We start from the raw sequence: 24,243 nt of genomic DNA, 5'->3' as shown, positions 1-24,243 counted from the left end.
GGGGTCTACCCTAGAATGCTAAGGGAGGCAGGTGAGGAAATTGCTGGGCCCCTGAACAAAACCTTTGAATCCTCAGTACTCACAGGAGAGATCCCAAAGAACTCGAAAAAAAAATCAATGTTGTTCCTTCTTTTTAAGAAGGGCAACAGGGATAATCTGGGAAATTATAAACTGGTAAACCTTACATCAATGGAAGGGAAATTATTGGAGAAGTTTCTTAGGTTTAGAATTTACTGTCATGAAGAAAAATGTAGTTTACTAGTGATAATCAGCATGGCTGTGTGCAGGAAAGATCATGTCTCACAAACTTAATTGAGTTATTTTGAGGAAGTAACAATGACAATTGATGAGGGCAATGTGGTACATTGTCAATATGGACTTTGACAAAGCTTTTGACAAGGTCCCTCCTGGCAGGCTGATGCAAAAGATGAAGTCACATGGGATCTGCAATGAACTGATAAGAAAGATAAAGAAGTGGCTTGGTCATAGAAGACAGAGAGTAGGATGGAAGGATGTTTTTTCTGACTGTAGATCAGTGACCAGAGATGTTCTGCAGGGATCAGTGCTCAGAGAACTTTAGTTTGTAATATATCTCAATGATTTGGAGGAGCATGTAAATAACCTGATAAATAAGTTTGTGGATGATGCAAAGAGTAGATGGAGCTGTGAACAGTGAGGAGGATTGCCAGGGGATACAGCAGGATGTAAATGAACTGAAGGCTTGGGTGGAGAAATGGCAGATAGAGTTCAACTAGGAGAAATGTAAAGAGATGTATTGGAAGAACTGATACAGGAGGGAAGCATATGGTAAATGGCAGATTCCTGAGCAGCATTAACATACAGAGGGATGTAGGTCCACAGTTCTCTGAAAGTGACAACACAAGTGGAATAATGTGATCAAGAAGGCATATGGCACGCCAGCCTTCAACAGTGGGGGCATAGAGTATAAAAATTAACAAGCGTCATGTTGCAGCTGCATAGAACACTTGGAAAGTTGTGTACAATTCTGACCCCCACACAGCAAGAAAGATGAGGAAGTTTTGGAGACTTAACAGAAAAGGTTGAACAGGATGTTGCCCGGCTTGGAGGATATTAACTATGAGGAGAGATTGGACAAACTTGGTTTGTTTCTATTTGATCATTGAATGATGATAGGTGACGTGATCGAAGTTCATAAAATTGTGAGATGTATGGAGAGAATGGATAGTCAGTGTCTTTTCTCCCAGGATAGAAATGTCCATTATTAGTGTACATAGACTTAAGGTGAAAGGGGGTAAGTTTCAAGGTGATGAGCAAGATTTAGTTTGTGTAGAGGATGGTAAATTTCTGGAATGCACTGCAAGAAGCGGTGGATACAGTAGGAATGTTTAATAGGCATCTTGACAGTTATGTGAATAGGCAGAGAATAGAGAGAAATAGACTGTGAAGATACAAAAGGTTTTTAGTTTAGAAATGCATCGTGTGTCGGTGCAGTTTTGGTGGACTGAAGGGCCATTTTCAGTGCAGTGCTGTTCTTTGTTTTTTGATTATTATAGGATGTCAACAACCAATTTTGTATTAATTTTGAATCTGATTGCTGTCACCATTTGATCGTAAATTGTGAACAAGTGATCAGTGTTTGGTTGGAGAAGCTAACAGGTGACATAAATATACATGTACAAAATGCATTAAAATGTAAATGTCATGATAACAAAATAGACTACAATGCATATTGCAAGTTTGTCAGAGAACGCTTCCAGTGTGAGTAAAATACTGAATGTGTGCCTTTGAATGTTTTAAGTGTTAAAGATAATTGGTAAGTTTGTAGAATGTATTATGTTTTCTCCAGGAGATAGAATATGATGTTGGTCAGTATTATGCCAGTTATTATTACATGTGTTTGGCTAAAGATTATATAGCGAGTGCGTCAATGCTCTTGGTTGAAAATGAGTTGATGTTCTGTTCTGTCAGATTATTGCCAATACGACAAAATTTGAAACTACCCACAGCACAAACCATGAAATTTGTTTAAATGATCCTCAGTTGTACTTTTCCCCGCTGTAAGCAATGTGGTACTTCATTATTTGAACTATAAGATATCCTCCATTTGAAAATATCTTATAATTAGTTTTTAAAAATGAATGAATGGGTGTACTTCTGCAGTGACTGAGGAGGAAGATGTCAATGTTGAGGAATGGGGCGTTATTCCTGAAGATGCTTCTTGAATTTATTTGTGCCTCTAAATTTAGTAAAAAGGCCTCAAACGAGCAAAGAACATGTTAGCATTCCTGGACATTAACCAACAAATGTGTGGCAAACATGTGGAGGAAGAACATGTGGAAAAATTGATGGCAAACATTGATGAATTAAAGAAAAAAATCATTTCATGTGGCATTCTGGTAATCAATCGTGGGAGAGTTCTTTCTCTTACCCCGAATTTGACTGAATCCAGTTCATTAAGATGAGACAGAGTTATAGTATACATACAAAGCCTCATCTACACAACTGCATTTTCATAAATTTACAACTACTTGACTCATAAAATTAATCATTAAATAATTTTAAGGGAACGTTAATTCATTAACTTAATTTATTGACAATTCTCAGTCTTCATTTATAGTCAATGTGAGAAGTAATAATTTTGCTGCTGTCTAAAATTGGACTAAAATTCCAAGGTCACCCGGGGTAGGAAAGCAGGTATGGGGATATTGGAAAGGATATTTGAGAACAATTTTGTAAAGAAAATCAATAAACAGGAAGAGATTACATAATTTCAAGGGGATACTTTGTTGAGGCATCATAGCTGCACTGCCACTCCCTCTCCCTCCATCAAATCACACCAAGGCCTTGCAAGCAATGATGAGATAAATGATGAGTATGGGTTGAAAGATAAAGGAGGCTTAAAACAATATTTAAGCCTTGCCTATACGTAGGATCCATTACATTTATGTTAGACCTTGATTAAATCCACACCTCGATAAGGATAATTTGATTGTGTTGCATATCTACATGGATGTGTCATCCCGGATTGTGCACACAAAGGCTTGCGGGCAGAATGACCCCACAATCTTCTGAGACAAATGTTGGACTAGTACCAATAAATTGATCTTACAGTTAACAATTTTACTCCCTTCACTTCAATGAATGGTTATCCAGGAGTTAGGCTGGTTTAAATTCATTTAATTGTTCACGGCTAACTGTTAAACAAAGTGTCAGCCAGAACTTTGAGATCTCTGACTCTATGCACAACTAAAACTTTTCCTGTTTGCTCCAGACATTGGGCAATTGCCCCTCTGAAGTTTCAAAGTCCAGTCAATTCCTGGGGATTTAGCTGTGTCAGTCTATTCATTTGCAACAACCATCTTGCTCTTAGATGACCTGGGTCTTTGTTTAAAGCCATATAACACAGCAGTTGTGGTCGACTTCAGGATCTCACCCAAACCACCTCTTTTTTTAACTCTCTCTGGAATGGAATGTGGTAAGCATTCCGACTTTGAGCTACAACAAGGAGAGGAAAGCAAACTTTGGATGGCCAAAAACAGCATTGTGGAAAGCGTAGTGGATGGAACATTATGACAGAGATGCATTGTCAACAAGGGAAAAAGGAGACTGATCAAGGAAATGGCATGTCTGGTTTTGACAAATTCCTTCCATGTTCTATGATGGCACTCCAAAAATAATATGAAAGTTATGATTTGTCCAAACAAAATACCTTGGCTCCTCTGGTCAAATGCCATAACCTTTCAAGCAAAGCCAAATATTTGAGAACAATTTTGTAAAGAAAATCAATAAACAGGAAGAGATTATATAATTTCAAATAACATCAAATATCCTTTCCAATACATAAATGGAATACAATGACAATAAATCTTCAGCACCACAGGAGTGCCTGCAAATAAAATCACACAATTTTGCTGAGTACTTTTGTTCATGCTGTGCCACCTGATGAAATCAATGTTTTGTTGGATTAGATTATTTATAGCATCAGTGTTATTGCTAATCTCAATCACATAATGAAATCAGCTTTAATAACTTTTAATTGTGCGCAAACATAATATTCAATGTTCTTTGTTGAATATAATACTTCATTCAATTACCAAAAATGTGTCATACTCACACAATGGTGATGGAATCATCCAGAACTCAAGTAAAGCACACTAAAGGTTTAAAGGCCATAAATAATTGCATAAAACAGTAAGTTTTACAGCAGTACATTATTAAAGTAATTTGGCTAGTGTCATATGGGTCTTTTAATGTCAAAAACAAACTTGTTCGAGACATTCTTCACGATCACCACAATTTATTGCAGATGGCTTCTCACTGAAAAATTGTAAGTAATTAATATTAAACATTTTTGGATGTTATTCATTTCATTTCCACACTACTTCAGGATGTTCTAATGCTGCACTTGATTAACTTTATTTCACACAATTGAACTCTGCAGGAACAAATAAATAAATGAACAATCCTGAAAATTGGCATAGTGGGTTCAACCTTTTAAATCAAGACCTTATCTTCCTTTATGTACATACAAAAATCTGACAGTGCTATTCAAACAGCATAGACTTTCTAGCTTTTGTTTCAGCGAACATTTCCCCCATCCAACCTCAAAAGTGAGCATTACTTTATATGAGTGTTAATGGGCCTAACTCTGTGCAAATTGACTCGTGTTTTCTAAATTATAAGAGTGACTACACTTCAAAACAGTGCTTGTTGAGCTGTAAAGCAATTTTGTGTATACCATGGTTGGAACTCTGTCCATGGATACCTTTCTTTACTTATTGATAATCTTAAGTTGCGAAACCTAATAGGGTCAGAGCGAAACTGGCCTCTGAAGTACCACTGATGCCAGTACCATGGAAGCTCCTGACTAGAAACTGGCAGCTGACTCTCTTACAGATATTTTCATTGATGGATGGGGTGCAAGCGTCGTTGTGCTTTACGTGTTTCAGAAGTGTACAGATCGTGACATCAAACAGCCTTTAATGCTGATACAGTGCATGCTCAGCCCTTTTGGATTATTTAAATATCCTAAACTGAACATAGTTTCAGCACCACTTGGGTATCTCCACTGGCGTAAAATGAAAGCCTAGTCATCCAAACTTGCAGCTTACCTTGGCTGATGCAGAGTTAATTAAAATGCCGTGTTGAGGAATAGTTGAGGAGTTTTCAGAAAACATTGTCGGGTATTGCCAATAAGTTGAGAGGAATTGGAGAATCTGTCAGCAGAAACTCTGCTTCAGTAACAGGGGTTTCAGTTGCAGCACTATTTGGTCTGTATTACTCATTGGAAAAGAAGCAGATAGAAATAAGGAGAAACAATGAGCAGAGAACAGTGATGGATGAACATAGAATCCCCATTGTGTGGAAACAGACCATTCAGCCCAACAATTTCACACCGATACCCGAACAGCATCCCGCCCAGACCCATTCCCCTACACTATCCCTGTAATCCTGCATTTCCTGTGACTAATGCAACTAACCTACACATCCCTGAACACTGTGGGCAATAACTTGCACATCTTTTGACTGTAGATGGAAACCAGAGTACCTGCTGGACACCAACACAGACACGGGGAGAATGTGCAAACTCCACACAGATAGTTGAACCTGGGTCCCTGGTGCTGTGAGACAGCAATGCTAAGCGCTGAGCCGCCGTGCTGCCCCTAACAGAAAAAAAAATAACATCCAAGAGTCGTTAGCATCAGAACAAATATTTATGAATGGATATTCAGACTCCGGTTCCTCTCAGGTGTCCATACCATTACTGGTGCTCCACAATTCCTCACCTTTTCTGCTACAAGTCATTGTTCTTCCTGACCCAAATCCTGAAATGAAAGAAACATATAAAATAAAAAATCCTGAGCAACTTTATCCAGTGACACATTTAATAATACATCCTCAACTATATCATTCACCTTGATGCAATGCCTTAGTGCCATGTCTAATAGATATGTTTGTCTGACCAGTTGCACCTCTGCAGTGCCAAACGTGGGATTGTAGTGTGCTAGAAGACCGCTAACTTTAGTGAGTGAAACCTCCAGAAAAAATAGCAGCAAATCTGGTTTTGTGGATCCAGTTTAGACTATATCTTCTAAATATGAGCAGTGGCTGGCCAAGAAGTAGCAGCAGGGTAGAGGTGCCAAAGGATTAATACTTTCTTCCTGAGAGAGTCATCGGGTATATAAATTTTGATGTCACTGTTATCAACACTCTACTGCTCCTGAGGAGTTGGTTAGCTCTGTTGGCTGGATGGTTGATTTGCAATGTAGAGTGATGTGGGTTCAATACCCGCACCCACTGAGGTTATATTGAAGGATTCTCCTTCTCAATCATGCCCCTTACCTGAAGTATGGTGGCCCTCAGGTTAAACTCACTACCAGTCTTCTCTCTCTATTGAGAGAGCAGCCCCGTGGTCCTCTGGGATTAAGACAATTTTTCCTCTTCACCAACACCGTATCCGCATTCCAACAACCCCTCCACAATACCTACCCTTGACAAAGCCTCACCAATCAAAATAATCTATTAGAGAATGGATTGCTGTGAGAGCATTCATGTCCTGTTGAGCCCTGGCATTTATAGACATGATGATAGCAGTTTGACCTCCAAGGATCTCATGACTTCAATCTGAGCTTTCACTGCGGCACTCAGACATTAGGTTCCATCTGCCTGTGCTGCAGTCGAAACAAAATGGATCAGTCCTCAAGTGCTGTCAAATAGTTTCCCACTGCTTCCAACCTAGAAATGATCTGCTCCAAACCCTGTCAATCCTCTGTGCTTCTTGACTGTGACTGGAAGCTGTTTTGCAGGATTACCAATGATGTGACCACTTCAGGGTGCATGTTCATCATCATTCACACGTAATGTACTCTGTTGAATTCCTCAACTAGTCGGCTATAACAGAGCTGTCTCAATTCACCATGTACTGAATTGGTGCACACGCGATACTTTTACCATCTGACAGCAGTCCACTCTTGCCTGTGATATAATTTCAAGAGATACTGGAATGTCAGATCAAATAATGATGCTTCTGTTATTGCCAATGTTCTTCAAAGAAACAATAGCTGCCCATGCAACCGTTCTTTGATCTCTAAAAGTGAAAATGCATTTGTAATTTGTGGAGTGCTGTATGGATCAGTGTTGGATTTTCGACTGTTGATAATTCTATTTTAATGATTTGGATGAGGTGTCAAAATTACAAATTGCGGATTTGCCAATGACACCAGGACAGGTCAGAAAAGGGAGAAAGTCTACAAAGCGATTTTGACAGGATAAGTGATTTGCAAATGGATTAAAAATTGTGTCAATATGAACTTTCCCACTGAAGAATAGAAACACGACCTACTATTTAAATGAAGAGAGTTTGCAGGGCTTGGTAGCTTTGAAGGAAATGGAAGCTGTGGTACATGAATCACAGAAGTTAGTATGGATGTCCAGCAAATGAACAGAATGAGGAATGAATGCTGTTGTCTATTGCAAGGGGACTGGATTGTGAGTAGGGAAATTTTAGTGCAGCAATACACAGCATAGGTGAGACCATACTGCATATAGTTTGGTCCCATTATTATTTAAAAAGATATCACTGTTTTTTTGTGCTGTTCAGAAAGGGTTAACTCAATTAATTTCTAGGAGGGAGCTGGCTTATTTCGTGGAGAATGGTCGAACAAGGTGGGCCTATATCTACTGGGGTTTAAAATAATGAGAGGCGATCTTATTAAAACATGCAAAAGCTTGAAGAGACTGGATGGAACGGATTTCTGAATGTCAATGTCAATCCATTGTTTCCTCTTGTTGGGGAGAATAAAATCAGGAGACACAATTTGTGAATACTTCCTTTACAAGACAGAAATTAAGGGGCTATTTTCTGTCATTGCAGTGTGAAACTCCCTTCCACAGAAGTTAATAGAGACTTAGTCTTTAAATTTATTCAAGGCATGAAATAGATTTTTGCTAGAAAAGAGAGTCAAGAATTATCGGGAGCAGATCAGAAAGTGGAGATGAGACCACAGCCAATTTAATCATGAAGTTATTGTGCAATAAAGCAGGCTCAAAAGACTTTCTTTAAATAGGATTTTATTCACCATACTGAGAACTTTGATGTTTACAAACTGTCTGATTTTCAAAATCTACATTTGTATTCAGTTAGAATTTCAATCAAAACATCTGAACACTTTTAAGATACTATAATCTTCTTGGTACCAGTGCACAATAATAAAGTGAATTTTGATTGCATATTATCCAAAAAATCAAGTGTCTTCTTTAGTCATGGGCCTTAATATTCATGGAATTGTAATGCCAAAATTTATTTGGTAAATGTACTTTCTTATAGCTCGTGTGCAATATTATTCTAAAAGTATATTTTTGTACAAAAATTTCAGAGCCTATGTGTATAGCATCTTACACATTCTCAGGATATCTCAAACCAATTCCATAACTGTTTTTTTTTTCATTTTACTGAAATTAGCCTAAATTTGAAATGCTTACTGATAAGGCTTATATGAATTAATTTTAATATCATTTTAAGATTTGCTAAAACAAATCTCTCAAGAAGAACTCAATATTAGTACTCAGTTTGAAACCAGACTGAATAAGTTATATATTAATATTAAAAATGGTCTCTTAATTAACTGAGATTAATTTCAAATTAATTAACGTTAATTAGAAAGTCAGACAACTGAAATATAACCCATGGCAAATTAGTCAGAACTAAACAAGTGCCTTTATTAATCGATCAATTCTACATTATCACTACCAAAGCAGTGTATATCCACAGAGGTTATAATTCTTTATGTGACTGATTATTAAATTAAGCTCAGAAAAATTCTAACAGGTGTCTAGACAGTGTCAAAATCTATTATCATCTGCAGAGCCCAGTAGGCAATCTTTCAAATGAAAGCCAGCATTTTAGAATCTGTGACAATCAATTTAGAAACATTCCATTATCATTTTCAACAAAATTTTTAGTTATATTTTATTCTTAACCCCACAATGTTCCAGAATCCAGCCCCTGGCTCAGCAATTGCTAAAGTAACTGACTCCCTGGGTACTGTAACTGTTGCCTGGTAACTGGCTACAAGTTATGCTGGATCTTAAAGTGTCAATCCATTGATTTCTTTCTGTCTCCAAGAAATACTTTCTTCTGCACACAGCTACTTGTGAATAATTCCTGATTGTTATTACTATTAAAATAGAAAGAAGGAAAATATTGTACGGAATTGTGTATGGTGTTCATCCAGTAAGCCATCGAAATATGCCATTTGAAATCATTGGTGAAAAGGAAATCCTGATCATACTCAGATATAAATGCTTTCCAATTGAACTACCTGTCAACACATTTTTCAAGTTGGAGCAGCTTTATGATCTGACAAGGCATTTTTATGTCGTCAAGCACATGATAAAAACAATTGAAATATGGGAAGCTTGTGAATGTCAACAGTATTTCTTTCATTGTTATTTGTTTGTGGGAACATTTTAGTTGTTTGCTGGAACTGTTTTTACTAAATTTATCCCAAAACTAAAGAGAAATTGCACGAAGGTTTATACTAAAATACAGTTATACGCCGCTACTACTACTAAGCAGGAATGTCATATTTTACTTCATAGTTTGTGGTAATTGAAGCATTGAGAACAAAAAGTTGAGCATTTCAGGTTAGAAGCATTCCTCATCTTGAAGGAATGGTTTACATTGACAGAGATCCATTTTCTCAAATATTCAGAGAGCAGCAATTTATATTTATAGAAAGTTTTCCATTGAATTAATTAAGAAACAACATGGAACTAAGTTTGATACATCTGTTTTTGTTTCAGCTGGGAAAGCCAGATGGCTGTATTTTGCCTCAATATACTTGGGTGAAGGTGGTGAAAACTCATGGTTTCCATTTTTGGTCAATGTTCAGTCATTCTTGGTAAAAATGTATTTCTATTTTTGAGGACATGATTAGATTATATAATCATATCTCTCTTGATTGCCAACACAAATCAGAAAACTGAAAAATTCAGGATTGTTACTTTGCAGAGGTGAACAGAAAAGTGAGAGAACTGAAACTCCTGTCTTCTTCCCTTACTGTCTGTGTTTGAAAAGGGGAAAAGTATGTGTTTTCTTAATGCTGAATGTATGATCCATTTAAAAACTCAGCAGTGAGCTTAAACAGAGAGGATAATTTAATGTGACATTAGGTTACTCACTCACCACTTGCACAGACATGCAACAAAGAAACCATGAAACAGGACAGTGCACTTTTGCAGACTATGAACAAGGGAAGAGTTTGTAAGTTTATTTTATTCATTCATTGGATGTGGGCATCATTGGCGAGGCCAGCATTTATTGTATAAATGTTTGCCTCGGAGAAGGTAGTGATAATAAGCTGACTTCTTGAAACATTGTGATCCTTGAGGTGTAGGGGCACCTACAGTGCTGTTAAGAAGAGAGTATATGGATTTTCATCCAGTGACACTGAAGGAACAGTTCAGTAATTACATGTTCAGATGGTGTGTAGCTTGGAAGGGAAATCGGTGATTGGCTTCCCATGTGCATACTGCTTGAGTCCTTCTCAGTGGTAGAGTTTATGGGTTTGGGAGGACCAGTGAAAGGAGGCTCAGTGAGTTAAAGCAGTGCATCATGTAGATTGTACTCATTGCTGTCAGTGCCCGTTGGTGTGAAGAGAGGCTGGACAAGCTTAGGTTGGTTCCGTGAAAGCAGAGAAGGCGAAAGGGATACCTGATTGACGTGTATAAGATCATAAGAGGCATAGGAGTTCACGGGTTTTGAGTTTTGGGGAAGTCTTCAAACAATAGAGGAGAATTTCAAAAATGGCTTTGTCTTGGCACTGCTCACTGAAGGTATTGAATTCAAATGGGGCCTCTCCAGAGTTCTGAGATACTTCCCAATATGTGCAAAAATTAGAAATGCGTCTGACAAGGCCCACTTTCAAAAGAACAGGTGGTACAAGAGAATTCATGTGGATGAATTAAAGGAATATTACATGATTTTATTGGGCGTGACACTAGGAACAAGTTCCTACAGGAACTGGACTGGAAATATCTAAGATAGCGATGGCATAGTAGGGCTGTGTGTAGGCTCTTGTCCAGGGCTCGTCTATGCCCAGAGATATTAGTAACTGCAGATGCTAGAGAATCTGAGATAACAAGGTGTGGAGCTGGATGAAGACAGCAGGCCAAGCAGCATCATATGAGCAGGAAAGCTGACATTTCGGGCCTAGACCCTTCAGAAGAAGAAGGGTGTAGGCCTGAAACATTAGCTTTCCTGCTCCTCTCATACTGCTTGGCCTGCTGTCGCCATCCAGCTCTACACCTGGTTATTTCATCTATGCCCATCTGCTTTCTTTCATTTTTTATTATTTCTGCTTCTTTTTCATTTTGTTTTCTTTTGGTTTTTAACTTTTCTTTGGCGGGTTAGCTATTGGCAGTGGTGGCAAGAGCGGAAGTGGTGGGAGCCTCCTGGTGGTCAGGAGTGGCTGGCTCAGCATCTCCAGCAATCGTAGACAGTGGCACCAAGGACATCCTTCCAGTGCTCAGTGCCAGCCGTGGCAGGAGCAGCAAAACTCCTCCAGCAATCAGAGGCAATCAGGAAACAACCGGAGCTTGTCCAGCCTCTCTTCACACCAACTCTTCACAATGGCAGCCCCAGGAAGGTAATACCTTGGAGGAGCGTTGCCAAAAAGGGACTCTTTGGTGCAATGGCTGCCTTGCATGGCAGTGGAGCAGGGGACTTGGGGTTGCCAACATAGTTGGCCTGGAGCGGGGACTTTTGGTGTCATCATGGCAGCAGTGGAGTCAGGAACTCCTGGCTGTGGTTGTGATCAGCCCAGCACGTGGACTTCTAGTTATTGTTGAGGCAGCAGCAGAGCGGGGGCCCCTGGTTGAATGATGGTTTCACATGGGACTTGGTGGCAGCATCAGCGGGGTAGGCCCAATGGCAAAGAGATGGTGCTTTAAGAGTGCTGTTCCTATGATGGCGAGTCCAGCAGAAATAGCAGCGAGGCAGCAGTGGAGGGGTGGCAGTGCAGGCGTCGCTGGTGAATCAACTCATGACTCATGGTAGAGGTAGCTAAATGTTACATGTTTTTACTCTTTTTATTATTAAACTATTCAAAACGGTGCTGGGTTTTGGCGACATTGAAGCATTTTACTATATTTTATTATATTACTCACTGTAAAATGCAGTGACAATAAATCATTCAAATTCAAGTCATCAGAAAGTGAGGGATGGACAACTGGCAAAGAAAGAAACAGTTGACTGAAGTTGAGACAGTGAAATTTAGAACATTGCTTTCCCATAAGTGCTGGAGTAAGTTTGAGAAACAATAATCTTGGGTCATGCAAGATAGAGTAATTTTCTCCTAAATTTGCAGTGAGATTAAAAAGGATGAGAAGAAGATACGCACTACAAATTCTTGACTATAATGGAAAGAATCAGTCAATAAAAAGTCAAAATGCCATATAAAAAAAAACAAAGCATTTATTTACAGATAGTAGGAACTGCCAATGCTGCAATCTGAGATAACAAGGTGAATGAACACAGCAGGCCAGGCAGCATCAGAGGAGCAGGAAAGCTGACATTTTGGGTCTGGACCCTTCATCAGATTTTCAGAAGAAGGGTCTACACCCAAAACATCAGCATTCCTCTCAAGCTGCCTGGCCAGCTGTGTTCATCCAGCTCTACACCTTGTTATCATGGCATTTATTTGTAGTGTTAATGAGAGAGTATAGTTGACCTGAAATTTTGCTGGTGTCTTCTCACCTTTGATTGTCGTTTTAGTATTCCCCTCTCCAGTTATGAAGTAAGTGAAGTATTAATATATGAACTAATAATGTATTAGTATGCTTTAATGTCCCAACCCCTGTACCTGTATATTACCTCTATGTATTTCTGGAAAACATTTTAATCATGTACTTGTGGATTTGCTGTAATGTGAATGTGGAACATAAATAAGACATTTTGGATTCAATCCAGAATGCACTGCTGGACTTAGTTCAAATGTTGAATATACGTACATGTTGATGAAGTAATGAGATAAACTAAATGCAAATCATCATATCTTTGTATCTATTCATCTGAAAGCCCAGGCCTTGGGTTAAACTTCATGCGTTGAAATGTTAAGACCCAACTACTGAATGTCAGATAAATACCCAGCAGTGATTGTATAAAACAAAAAGTGGAAAAATGTCCCATCATATGAGCATTTCCTCTCAGCACCACAGAGCCATGTATTTCGTCAGAAGAATACGTCTGCACAGTTCTCAATCACAATTGGCTAGCTGCCTCGTTTTCCCCTCAATATCACAAGGGAATAAAAAAACCTCATAGGAAATGCATGGGTGGGAGTGATGACAGAAAAAAAAACAAAAGTAAGATTTTATGCTTCTGAGTGATAGAGAGTAGTGTGAATTGTGATAATGAGTGTGAAGCTTGAAATTTTTATTTTAACTTTAATAACCAATGAATAAATTACACTGCAAATCTACAATCTGCATTTGTTATTAATTATTATTGATGCTGTATAATTTAACTAATGCCCTTATTATTAGATGAGAATAAATTATGATGATTTCATCTTGGTTGATTCATCGAACAGATATATTGTTGATTTGATGAAAATTCTTCATTAGTGCTTAACGTTAATGGCTGTATTCCAGGTTTCACACATGCAAATGAGTATATTCAAAACTGGAGATGTTCACCATTAGACAGATTGATGTTCAAGTCCAGTTGCATAGGCTTCTGTTTTCCTGGCCCAATATCAATACAACCTGTCGTAATATTCACTATAGTTTCATCAAATACCTAAGGAATTGCTTTGACCCCCAATTTTATGTCATTCTTCCCAATGTTACAATATCACAGCATCTCCCAAAGGCTTTGCTCTTGTTCAATCAGAACACTTTAGATTTGATGTTCATTTCGCACTGTGAATAGAAATTGAACTTTTCATGAACAAAATGTATAAGACAGCTGTACAGAAAGGTTGAAGAGCCTCATATAGATGATGGATGAGATAGCAGAAAGAAAAAAATATAGACTGAAAGTGTATTGGAGCACGAGAGGTAAAAAAGAATCAGATATCAAGTAGGAGATATCCCTACTGTGAGGGAGCTGAATGAGCCTTATGTTGAAAAGACAGAAAAGAAAGTACAGAATAAATAACAGTGTAGATAGAGCCACAAACTGAAAACAAAGACCATAAGATATGAAAACAGAATGAATCATTCCTCCCACTGAGTCTGTTCCATCATTCGATCATGGCTGATAAGTTTCTTAGCCGACTTCTCCTGCCTTCTCCCCATAACCCTTGATATCATGAACAATCAACAACCCATCTCTCTCTCTGACCCTCAGAGCCCTCTGCTGCAGTCGGTTCCACCAATTCATTACATTATGTCCTAAGAAATCCCTTTTCATCTTAGTTCTACAGTGTTGTCCATACTCTCTGAGGCTATGCCCTTGCATCTTCGTCTCTCCTACTCACAGAAATATCTTTTCCATGTCCATTCCATCCAGGCCTCTCATTTTTCACACTCCACCTACACATTAATGTCCCCCATGATTCTTACATCAGTGGTGGGCAAATTATCAGTTTCGGTGAGATGCCCTCATTCTTCCAAATTCCATTAAGTGCAGGTCCACAGCCTTCAATTGCTCCTCATGTGACAAACCCAAGAATCATTCTTGTAAATCTCTTCTACACCCACTCCAGTACAAGCACATCCTTTCTTTGATGCTGGGCCCAAAACTGCTCACATTATTCACATTATTACAGCCATCTTGAAATTAATGCTAACATTGCATTTGCCTTCCTAACTGCCAATTTCGTTTTCAATTTTTGATTTCCAAAGCCTTTCCCCATTTTGAAAATAATCTATGCCTCCATTCTAAGTGCATTGCCTCACATTTTCTCACATTGAATTCCATTTTCCACTTCTTTGCCCATTCTCCTAGCCTGTCTACATCCTTCTGCAGCCTCACTGCTTCCTCAATGCTACCTGTCCCTCGATTTGTCTTTGTGTCACATGCAAACTAGGCAACAGAGATGCTTAGTTTGTATGCCTGGATCATTAATGCAAAACAAGAATAATTGTGGTCCCAACACCAACCACTGTAGAACTCCACTAGTCACCCATTGCCATCCTGAATAAGACTCTTTTATCCCTACCCTCTGCCTTCTGCTAGTTACCATGTCATTTCTTACCCCAAACACCATGGGCCCTTGTCTTATTCAGCAGCACTTTGTCAAAGGCCTTTGAGAAATCCAAATAGATTATATCCACTAGCTCTCTTTTATCCAAGTTGCTCGTTACCTCCTCAAAGAATTCTAACAAATTTATCAGGCATGATCTCCGTCAATGAAGCTATGCTGACTCAACTCCATTTTAATATGTATTTCCAAGCACCCTGCAATCTCATACTTCGTAATGGACTCAAAAATCTTACCATACATTGAGGTCAGGCTAACCAGCTGTTAGTTTCCTGTCTTTTGCCTTGGACCCTTGTTAAACAGGGCTGTTACATTATCCAGTTTCCAATCCCTGTGTCCAGTGATTCCTGAAAGATCACCAACCAATGCTTCTACAATCTCCTGAGCTATCTAATTCAGACTCTGGATTGTGGTCCATCTGGTCTGAGTGATCTATCCCTTTTGGACATTTCAGCACCCCCAGCACATTCTCCTTAGTCATGGCAGCTATAATGATCTCTTCTCCCTGACTCTCTTGAAGTTCTAGAATGCTGCTGCTGTCTTCTACTGTGAAAACTGATGCAAATTGCCTCATCAGTTCCTTTGCCCAAATCTCTGGCTTTACACTAATCTTCACCACATTGTACACTTTTACTTTTGCTTTTTTGCTGACCCTGACCTCCCTTGTCAGCCATGGTTGTCTCGGCCTCCCCTTGTATGTTTCTTCCTCCTTGGGATAAATTTCTGCTGTGCCTTCCAAATTACCCCTAGAAACTCTTGTCATTGCTGCTCCATCGTCTTCCCTGCTACACTCCCCTTCCAATCAATTCTGACCAGTTCCTCCTTCATGTCAATAGAGATACTTTTACTCAATTGTAATATCATTAGACCCGTTTCCAGCTTCTCCCTCTCAAACTACCAGGTGAATTCTATCACACTGTGGTCACTGCCCTGTATGGAGTTCCTTCACTATAAGCTCCCGAATCAAGTCTCTCATTTCACATCATCAAATCCAGAATTTCCTGTTCTCTAGTGGGCTTTATGACAAACTGCTCCAAAAAGCCATCTTGCTGACATGCCACAAATTACTTTTCTTCAGATCCACTACCAACCTGATTTTCCCACTCTACCTATACACTGATGACCCCATGATTCTTACATCAGTGGTGAGCAAATTATTTGAAAGGGCTCTGAGAGACAGGATTTATGATCACTTGGAAAGACACAGTTTAATTGTGATAGTCAGCATGGATTTGTGAGGAGTAGATCGTGCCTTACAACCTTATTGAATTCTTTGAAGAGGTGACCAAACACATGGATGAATGTGGAGCAGTGGATGCGGTATATATGGGTTTAAGTGAGGCATTTGATAAGGTTCCCCATGGTCGGCTCATGCAGAAGGTAAGGAGACGTGGGATAGGTGGAAATGTGGCAGATTGGATTCAGAATTGGCTGACCCTTAGAAGACAAAGGGTGGTAGTGGACAGAAAATATTCAACATGGTGCTCAGTTACGAGTGGTGTACCACAATGATCTATTCTTGGCCCTCTTCTATTTGTGATTTTTGTAAATGATTTGGATGAAGGAGTGGAAAGGTGGGCTAGTACATTCGTGGACAATATGAAGGTGGGTCATGTTGTGGACAGTGCGGAGGGTTGTTCTGGGTTACAAAGGGACATTGATAGGATGCAGAACTGGGCTGAGAAGTGGCAGATGGAGTTTAACCATGAAAAGTGTGAGGTGATTCATTTTGGAAGGACAAACTTGAAGGCAGAATACAGGGTTAACAGAAAGATTCTTGGCTGTGTGGAGGAACAGAGGGATCTCGGGGTTCATGTTCATGGTTCCCTGAAAGTTGCCACCCAGATGATTAGAGTTGTTAAGAAGGCCAATGGCGTTTTAGCTTTCATTAGTAGAGGGATTAAGTTCAAGAGCCATGAAGTTATGCTCCAGCTATTCAACATTGTTTTTCGGCCACATCTGGACTATTGTGTCCAGTTCTGGTCACCTCATTACAGGAAAGATGTGGAAACGCTGGAAAAGGTGCAGAGGAGATTTACCAGGATGTTGCGTGGAATGGAGAGAAGGTCTTACGAGGAAAGCTTGAGACAGCTGGGGCTTTTCTCTTTAGAAACGATGAAGTATGAGAGGTGACTTGATCGAGGTGTACAAAATGATCAGAGGTATAGATAGAGTAGACAGCCAGAGACGTTTTCCTAGGGTGGAGGTAGCTATTACAAGGGGACATAGTTTTAAAGTAAGTGAAGGTAGATATTTGGGAGACATCAGAGGTAGGTTCCTTACTCAGAGAGTAGTAGGGGCGTGGAATGCATTGCCAGAGAGATTGGTGGAGTTGGCCTTATTAGGGGCATTTAAGCAACTGTTAGATAGGCATATGGATGATAGTATAAGGTAGGGGTGGATGTTAGATTGACCTCAGGTTTAGGGTAAAAGTTCGGCACAACATCGTAGATCAAAGAGCCTGTACTGTGCTGTACTGTTCTCTGTTCTCTGTTCTATGTTGGTCTATGATTAATGCAACAGTGCCTTTCTTACCTACTTTTGCTATGTCCTGATTTATTTTCCTCCCCATGTCCTCACTACTGCCTCGGCATAACTCCCATCAGGGTCTATTTTTTTGGTTCCTCAACTCTATCCACACAGTTTTTGTGCTTTCCAGCTCTATATTACTTCTTCCTGTTTGGTTAATTGCATTTCTTAACAACAGGGCAAACTCAGCCCCTTTGGCCATCTACTTGTCCTTTTGACAGGATACGTATCTTTGGACATTTATTTCCCAGCTCTGTGATGCCCACAACAATGTATCTTCCAATTTCAATCTCTGCTACCAGCTCTTTTTCTTGCTTTGTAAATATACTGCATGCATTTATGCACAACACCCTCAGTCCCGCATTGACTGCACCCCTTCTCATTGTAGTCCCCTCATTCACTGTGCCTGAACTTGATTCCCTGATCCTTTCCAAACTCTCTGTCCTATTACTTGTTCTGGAAACTTCTGGAAATAAAGTAGAAAGTTGCAGGCAAAGCAGTTACAACTCAATACTGAACCAAAAGCAGAAGTTGTAAGCAAAACTCCAACAAGTCTGGCAGCATCTGTGAAGAAAAATCAGAAATATCGTTTTGGGTCTGATGACCCTTCCTCAGAACAGAAATGCTGCCAGACCTGTTGAGCTTTTCCAGCAACTTCTGTTTTTGTTACTGATTTATAGCATCTGCATTTCTTTCAGTTTTTAACAACTTTATACTGATCGATTAACTTATGTGTCTTATATATAATTTCAATTGTTATGAGCTTTGAAATTCATAATTTTTAAAAAACAAATACTGAAGAAATGATAACAAAAATTCTGAATTTGTATGTAATGTTATAAAAATGTGAATAATCATTAGGTCTTTTTTGGTTAGAATTCTTTTTTGGACAGATTGGGATTCTAGTTTCCCACGTATTGAGGCTGCGTCAATGAGTGGAGCTGGACGGAAAACAATCTACAAAGCTCTAGGAACTGGTGGCTGGCTTAATGGACTAACAGTGGATTACCTTGAGAACCGAATTGTTTGGATTGATGCTATGTAAGATTAATGCTTTTTTCTGCATGAAAAGTTTGAACATGATCCTGAAATGTCTTTGTATCTCCTCTTTCTCATTTTACTTGTTAATCCCAAACCCCCAAACAATTGCTGTGGCTCTTTTCTTTAAAGCATTTTTATTTATTGTTATTTGTTACCAGTAAAATCTGCACCTTCCCTTGCTAGTTGCTGTGAGAATTTATTGCACTAAAATGATTGGAGATCATTTAACACAATAGGAATAAAAATCATCATAGAATCATTATTTTCTTTTGTCAAATCAAAACAGTTTAAATAAATAAAGCCAATATTTTCCTGTGCCTTGAGACGATATCAAAGATAAAACTTGTCTTTCTTCCTGTTAGCTAAGAAAAATGAAAATTTTCTGTATGGTGAGAACTAACTGGAGCAATTTTCCATTACGCTGACAGTGTCAACTAAAGTTTATGTCAAATAGTTACAACTGGTGAATGGATGACCTGTTAAAATGATGATCGAGCCCTTGGCAGATCTCATTGATATCTATCAGAGGGCAACTAAGTAGGTTGGAACCAAAAAAATACAAAACTCTCCATGAATTGTTGAGATAACAAGGTGTAGAGCTGGATAATCACAGCAGGCCAAGCAGCATCAGAGGAGCAGGAAAGCTGATGTTTCGGGCCTAGACCCTTCTTCAGAAATAGGGGAGGGGAAGGGGGATCTGAAATAAATAGGGAGAGAGTGGGAGGCAGATAGAAGATCGACAGAGGAGAAGATAGCTGGAGAGGAGACGGAGATGGGAGTGAGGCTTGAGGTGGGAGGAGGGGATTGGTGGGAGGAACAGGCTAAGGAGGCTGGGATGAGCTGGGCTGGTTTTGGATATGGTTAGGGGATATGAGATTTTGAATCTTGTGAAGTCCACATTGATACCATTGGGCTGCAGGGCTCCCAGGCGGAATATGAATTGCTGTTCCTGCACCGTTCGGGTAGCATCAATGTGACACTGCAGGAGGCACAGGACGGACATGTTGCCTGCGGAATGGGACGGAGGTGTTGAAATGGTTGGTGACTGGGAAGTGCAGTTGTTTAGTGTGAACCAAGCATAGGTTTTTTGCAAAGTGGTCTCTTAGTCTCTGCTTGGTTCCCCTGATGTAGAGGAGGCCACAATGGGAACAGCGGATGCAGTATACCACATTAGCAGAAATGCAGGTGATTCATAACTCCCCTCTGAAGTGGCTGAATTCAGTACATCCAACTGAAAAAGCTGGAAGAAATGAAACTGGGCAGATCACCTGACTTTGATCTAGGCCCCATAGATGACACCAGCAACTCAACACTGTCAACACTACAAAGTGTTCCGTAACAACTAGTGCCGCAGACAGCTGAAATCAGAATGGGGAAAACTGAAATTAATTATTCCGAAGTACTTCAATGTCATTGTTCAATTTGTCCATGTCAAAAAACAACATCCTGGCATTTCCTGCTTGCCACATTGCAACTTCCTCATTGTCTGTAACTATAACTTACTCCTTGAAAGCTATACATCTTATCAAATATAATTTGTATTGATTACAGACTTTATTCATTATTATAAAATGTAATATCCATTAAAAATTCTATCATGTATTTAATCAAAATGAGTTCCTGCTTCAGTAAATAATTGTGCGTTTGTAAATTTTCTTATTCTCAGTTCTTTTGCCTTATATTTCTTAATGTAGGTCAGATGGTATATATTCAGCATTATATGATGGCACAGAATTGATAGAAGTCCTGCGTCATCATGAATACCTTTCGCATCCATTTGCTATAACAGTGTATGGAGGTGATATCTATTGGACTGACTGGAAGACTAACACCCTACTGAAAGCCAACAAATGGACTGGCCACAATGTTATTGTCATACAGAGAACCAGTGCAAGACCATATGACCTTCAGATTTACCATCAAACAAGACAGCCACAAGGTAAGTTTGTTTTATAACTTCTCCTATTGTTAGCCTTATGACAAAAGCTGATTAAAGGAGAATGTTTTGTTGGAAACCAGTTTGTTGAGATGATTAGTGTAAGAGAATTTATGGGATGTAGCAAAAATGTGACATAAATCAGAATAATTTTTAATTACTCCTATAACTGTCTAGAAAGTTATGCTGTAAAATGTTATAACTACACATAATGAGCTTAAAGGACACAAACAATTACGTCTTAAGAAAATGTTCACCATGCCACAGAGGCTCTTGTGATTAAATTAAGATTGGAATATTGTCTCGATGATACTGTTGTTGTCTTGGCATATATCGCTATAAATGCCCTGACATCACTGCGCTGCAGAAGGTCATGTTATCTGAGCTTACAAAGTAATTGCAAGATAGCATATGGCTGGTGGTACAGAAAGTTAAAAAAAATAAGGAATGGCAGGCTGAATAATTGAAATTCTGCTGACACCGCCCACAAAGGCATCCAAGTATATTCCTCTGCTTTGCATTCCCGCTCCCTCATTGAAGATGAAAATGAAATCAAAAATGATTTTCAAAATCAGAAATTGGAGGAAACTGCAGACACAAAGATACGCCTGTGTGGTCAAAAATTATTGTTGATGAAATAATCATGTTGTATAAAAGCAAACTGTTTGAAAGAATCTCATACAAAGAGTCTCAATGGAAATATTGCACTCTGGAAAAGCCTGTTTAAATATCAGATGCTAAGATTTCAAACCAAATCGTTAAAATGCTGTACCATTAATGAAATTGTGGAGGAATCAGCTTGTCATTAGTGTAGCTGAATATCATGATTTTTCAGCCAAATATATATTCCCCTTCCTGCTGCAACTTCTATATGAAGATCAAGCTGAAAGCTGCCATCAATGGTTTATTGTAAGAGTCATTAATAAACTGTTTCACTTCTGGTTCCTCTTGAGTTCAGCACTGTCATTATGTCATGTCAGTAACAGTGCCATAGAAGGTGCTCCTGAAAAATGATGGAATCACCCCAACTCCACCAATAAAGTTGCCTTAAAAATGACCCCAAAACCTCACGTTTTACTTAATTTAAAAATAATGAAATGGATTATATCTTCAATCAATTTTTACTTCTTATGATGCAGTGCAATTATAGATGAAGTCAGCTAAGACTTATTGAGGTTGGTTGGCTCGCCGAGCTGGTTGGTTGTTCCACAGACGTTTTATTACCAGGCTCGGTAACACCCTCAGTGCAACCTCTGATGAAGTGTCGGTGTGTTTTCCCACCTGGTTTTTAAACTCTGGGGTCTGTTGCGATGGATTGCCTGCCTTCTGGGTTTCCTCCATTGTGGAATGTATACTGAGTTGAGTTCAATGTGTTTATCAATATCATGCTTCGTGGAGTGCCATGCTTCCAGGAATTCTCGTGCTGTCTCTACCTTGCCTGTCCCAGGATCTTGGTCTTGTCCCAGTTGAAGTGGTGGTTGTCCTTGTCTATGTGGGTTGAGATGAGTGAGTATTGGTCATGCCTTTTTTTAGCAGTTGGTGTTCATGTGCTCTTGTTGTTTGTTTCCTTTCTGTTTTCTGATGTAGTGTTTGTCGCAGTCTCTGCCAGGTTCTCTTTAGATTAGATCGGTCCTGTCCATGGTGGGTAGTGGGTCGTTAGTTCAGGTGAGCACTTGTCATAGGGTTGAGGTGGGCTTGTGTGCCACTCTGATATCCAGCGGTCGTAGAAGTCTTGTGGTGAGTTCTGACGTGTTCCTGATGTTAAGGTAGTGTGATACGTGTGTCAGGGCTGCAGAATCCTTCTGATGCTGTTCCTGTAGGCATCTCCTGACTCAGTTTTTTGGATATCTGTAATGCTTGAACACTTGGAAGAGGTGAGTTATGAGTTAGTTTTAAGCCACAAAAAAACTTCAACATTCAATTCTTTAAATATTTTAAGTTGAAGCCTTGATATTTATGCAAACTGTTAGTCTTTCTGTCTTTTCAAGTCACTTTTGAAATTCTGGCCACAAAGTTTGGCCTCTTTCAAATTGGATTTTTATTACTATGAGAGTCATTTAGCTTCCAAAAATGACTCGCATTTGCGATCTGGTGTGTGGAAAACCGTTTTGTTGATTCCATTAGCATGTTGTCTGAAGGTTCAAAGAATAGGCTGGTTGTGCACTGTGGATTCAACATCTCATCATCATTTTCAAGTCAAGATATTTTCTAATCCATCTGCTCAGAGATATTATTACGTCTGAAGCAGGTGGAACCTGAATCTAAGACTGCGGGCTCAGAAGTAGGGCCATTACCACTGTTCCACAAGAATTTTTATTTCTGTGTTGCATTTCATGAACCTGTGTTCAGCACTAAGATTGACCCCACACCACATGATTAAAAATGCTATGTACTGATAATTTAAACTGACTTGTGTGGTTATAAAAATATTTGTCATTTTTTGAGTTGTTTAGAGTTGGAGCGATGTGACACATGCTAAAATATGTTTTTCTCTTGACCACAAGGATACTGCACAATCTGTTTACTTTTAGACTCAGTTACAATGGATGTACTCCCAATAAGAGGATAGGTAGAATGAACACAAGCTGCACAAAGCAGGACAGATTGCTGGAGGAGGAAAAAGGACTAAAATGGCCTTTAGCTGGAGGCCATATTGTTAAAGTGTGCACCGGGAACAATTTTTCACCTTTCGTTGCAATAGGGAGCAATGCATCAGATGTTGTCACTGAAATCAGCTAAGAGTTGCAATTATCACCACAGTCTCAGAGCAGAAGTAAAGAGTTACTGTTGCCTCTAAAAGGTTACTGTTGGTGTGGGTCATGTTGCATCAGGCTCCTTTCAAGGGAGATCATCCTTTCTTTGCAATTACTGATATGACAGTCTAAGTTCTCATGTCAGAGAACTGATGGAAGGGGTCATCAACAGGGCTAAGAAGTGGAACTTGTGAAACAATAACTTGCTCACTGACTCTGGGTTTGTGATTCCACAAGGGCCACTCAGTACTTGAACTCATTACAGCTTGAACTCAGGCATGGACAAAAGAGCTGAACTCCCGAAGTAATGAGAAAATCGGGAGAAATGTGTCAACAGGCTAGAGACAGAAGTGGCTCATTGGAGCATAGTTGTTAGACGTCAGTCCTTTCAGCCCCAAGGACATCATTTCAGGAGTTTTGCAGTGTTGTGTCCGAGACCCTACCATCTTCAGCTACTTCATAAATGACTTTCCCTCCAGCGAAAGTTCAGAACGGTGATGTTTGCTGGTGATTGTACAGTGTTCAAAACTCAGTAACTCCATAGATACTGGCATATTCCACGTCAATTTGCTTGAGGAAGCAAATGGCAAGTAACAGTTGCCCCACACAAGTACCAGGCAAAGGCTATTTCCAACAAGAGAGAATCAAACGATCAGCCTGAGACATTTAAATGCATTACCATCGCTGAATGCCCACCTATCAACACCCTGGAGATTTCCATTGTCCAGAAGATAAATTGGACAAGCCACACAAATACAGTAGCTACAAGAACAGGTCAGATGCTGTAAATATC

General features: G+C 39.3%; 1 protein-coding gene across 1 annotated transcript in view; it reads left to right on the top strand.

The window, feature by feature from the left end:
• The window catches only part of LOC125454115 (low-density lipoprotein receptor-related protein 1-like), a 1,886,982-nt gene that overhangs the window by 1,168,527 nt on the left and 694,212 nt on the right, over positions 1-24,243 (top strand). The window contains exons 26-27 of the mRNA XM_048534492.2: positions 18,597-18,761; positions 20,456-20,700. Coding sequence (XP_048390449.1) covers positions 18,597-18,761; positions 20,456-20,700 — 410 coding nt within the window. The remainder of the gene's footprint in view (positions 1-18,596; positions 18,762-20,455; positions 20,701-24,243) is intronic.

The sequence above is a fragment of the Stegostoma tigrinum genome, chromosome 7, assembly GCF_030684315.1.
Source record: "Stegostoma tigrinum isolate sSteTig4 chromosome 7, sSteTig4.hap1, whole genome shotgun sequence".
Lineage (NCBI taxonomy): Eukaryota > Metazoa > Chordata > Chondrichthyes > Orectolobiformes > Stegostomatidae > Stegostoma > Stegostoma tigrinum.
This window is presented reverse-complemented; position numbering and strand designations above follow the sequence as displayed.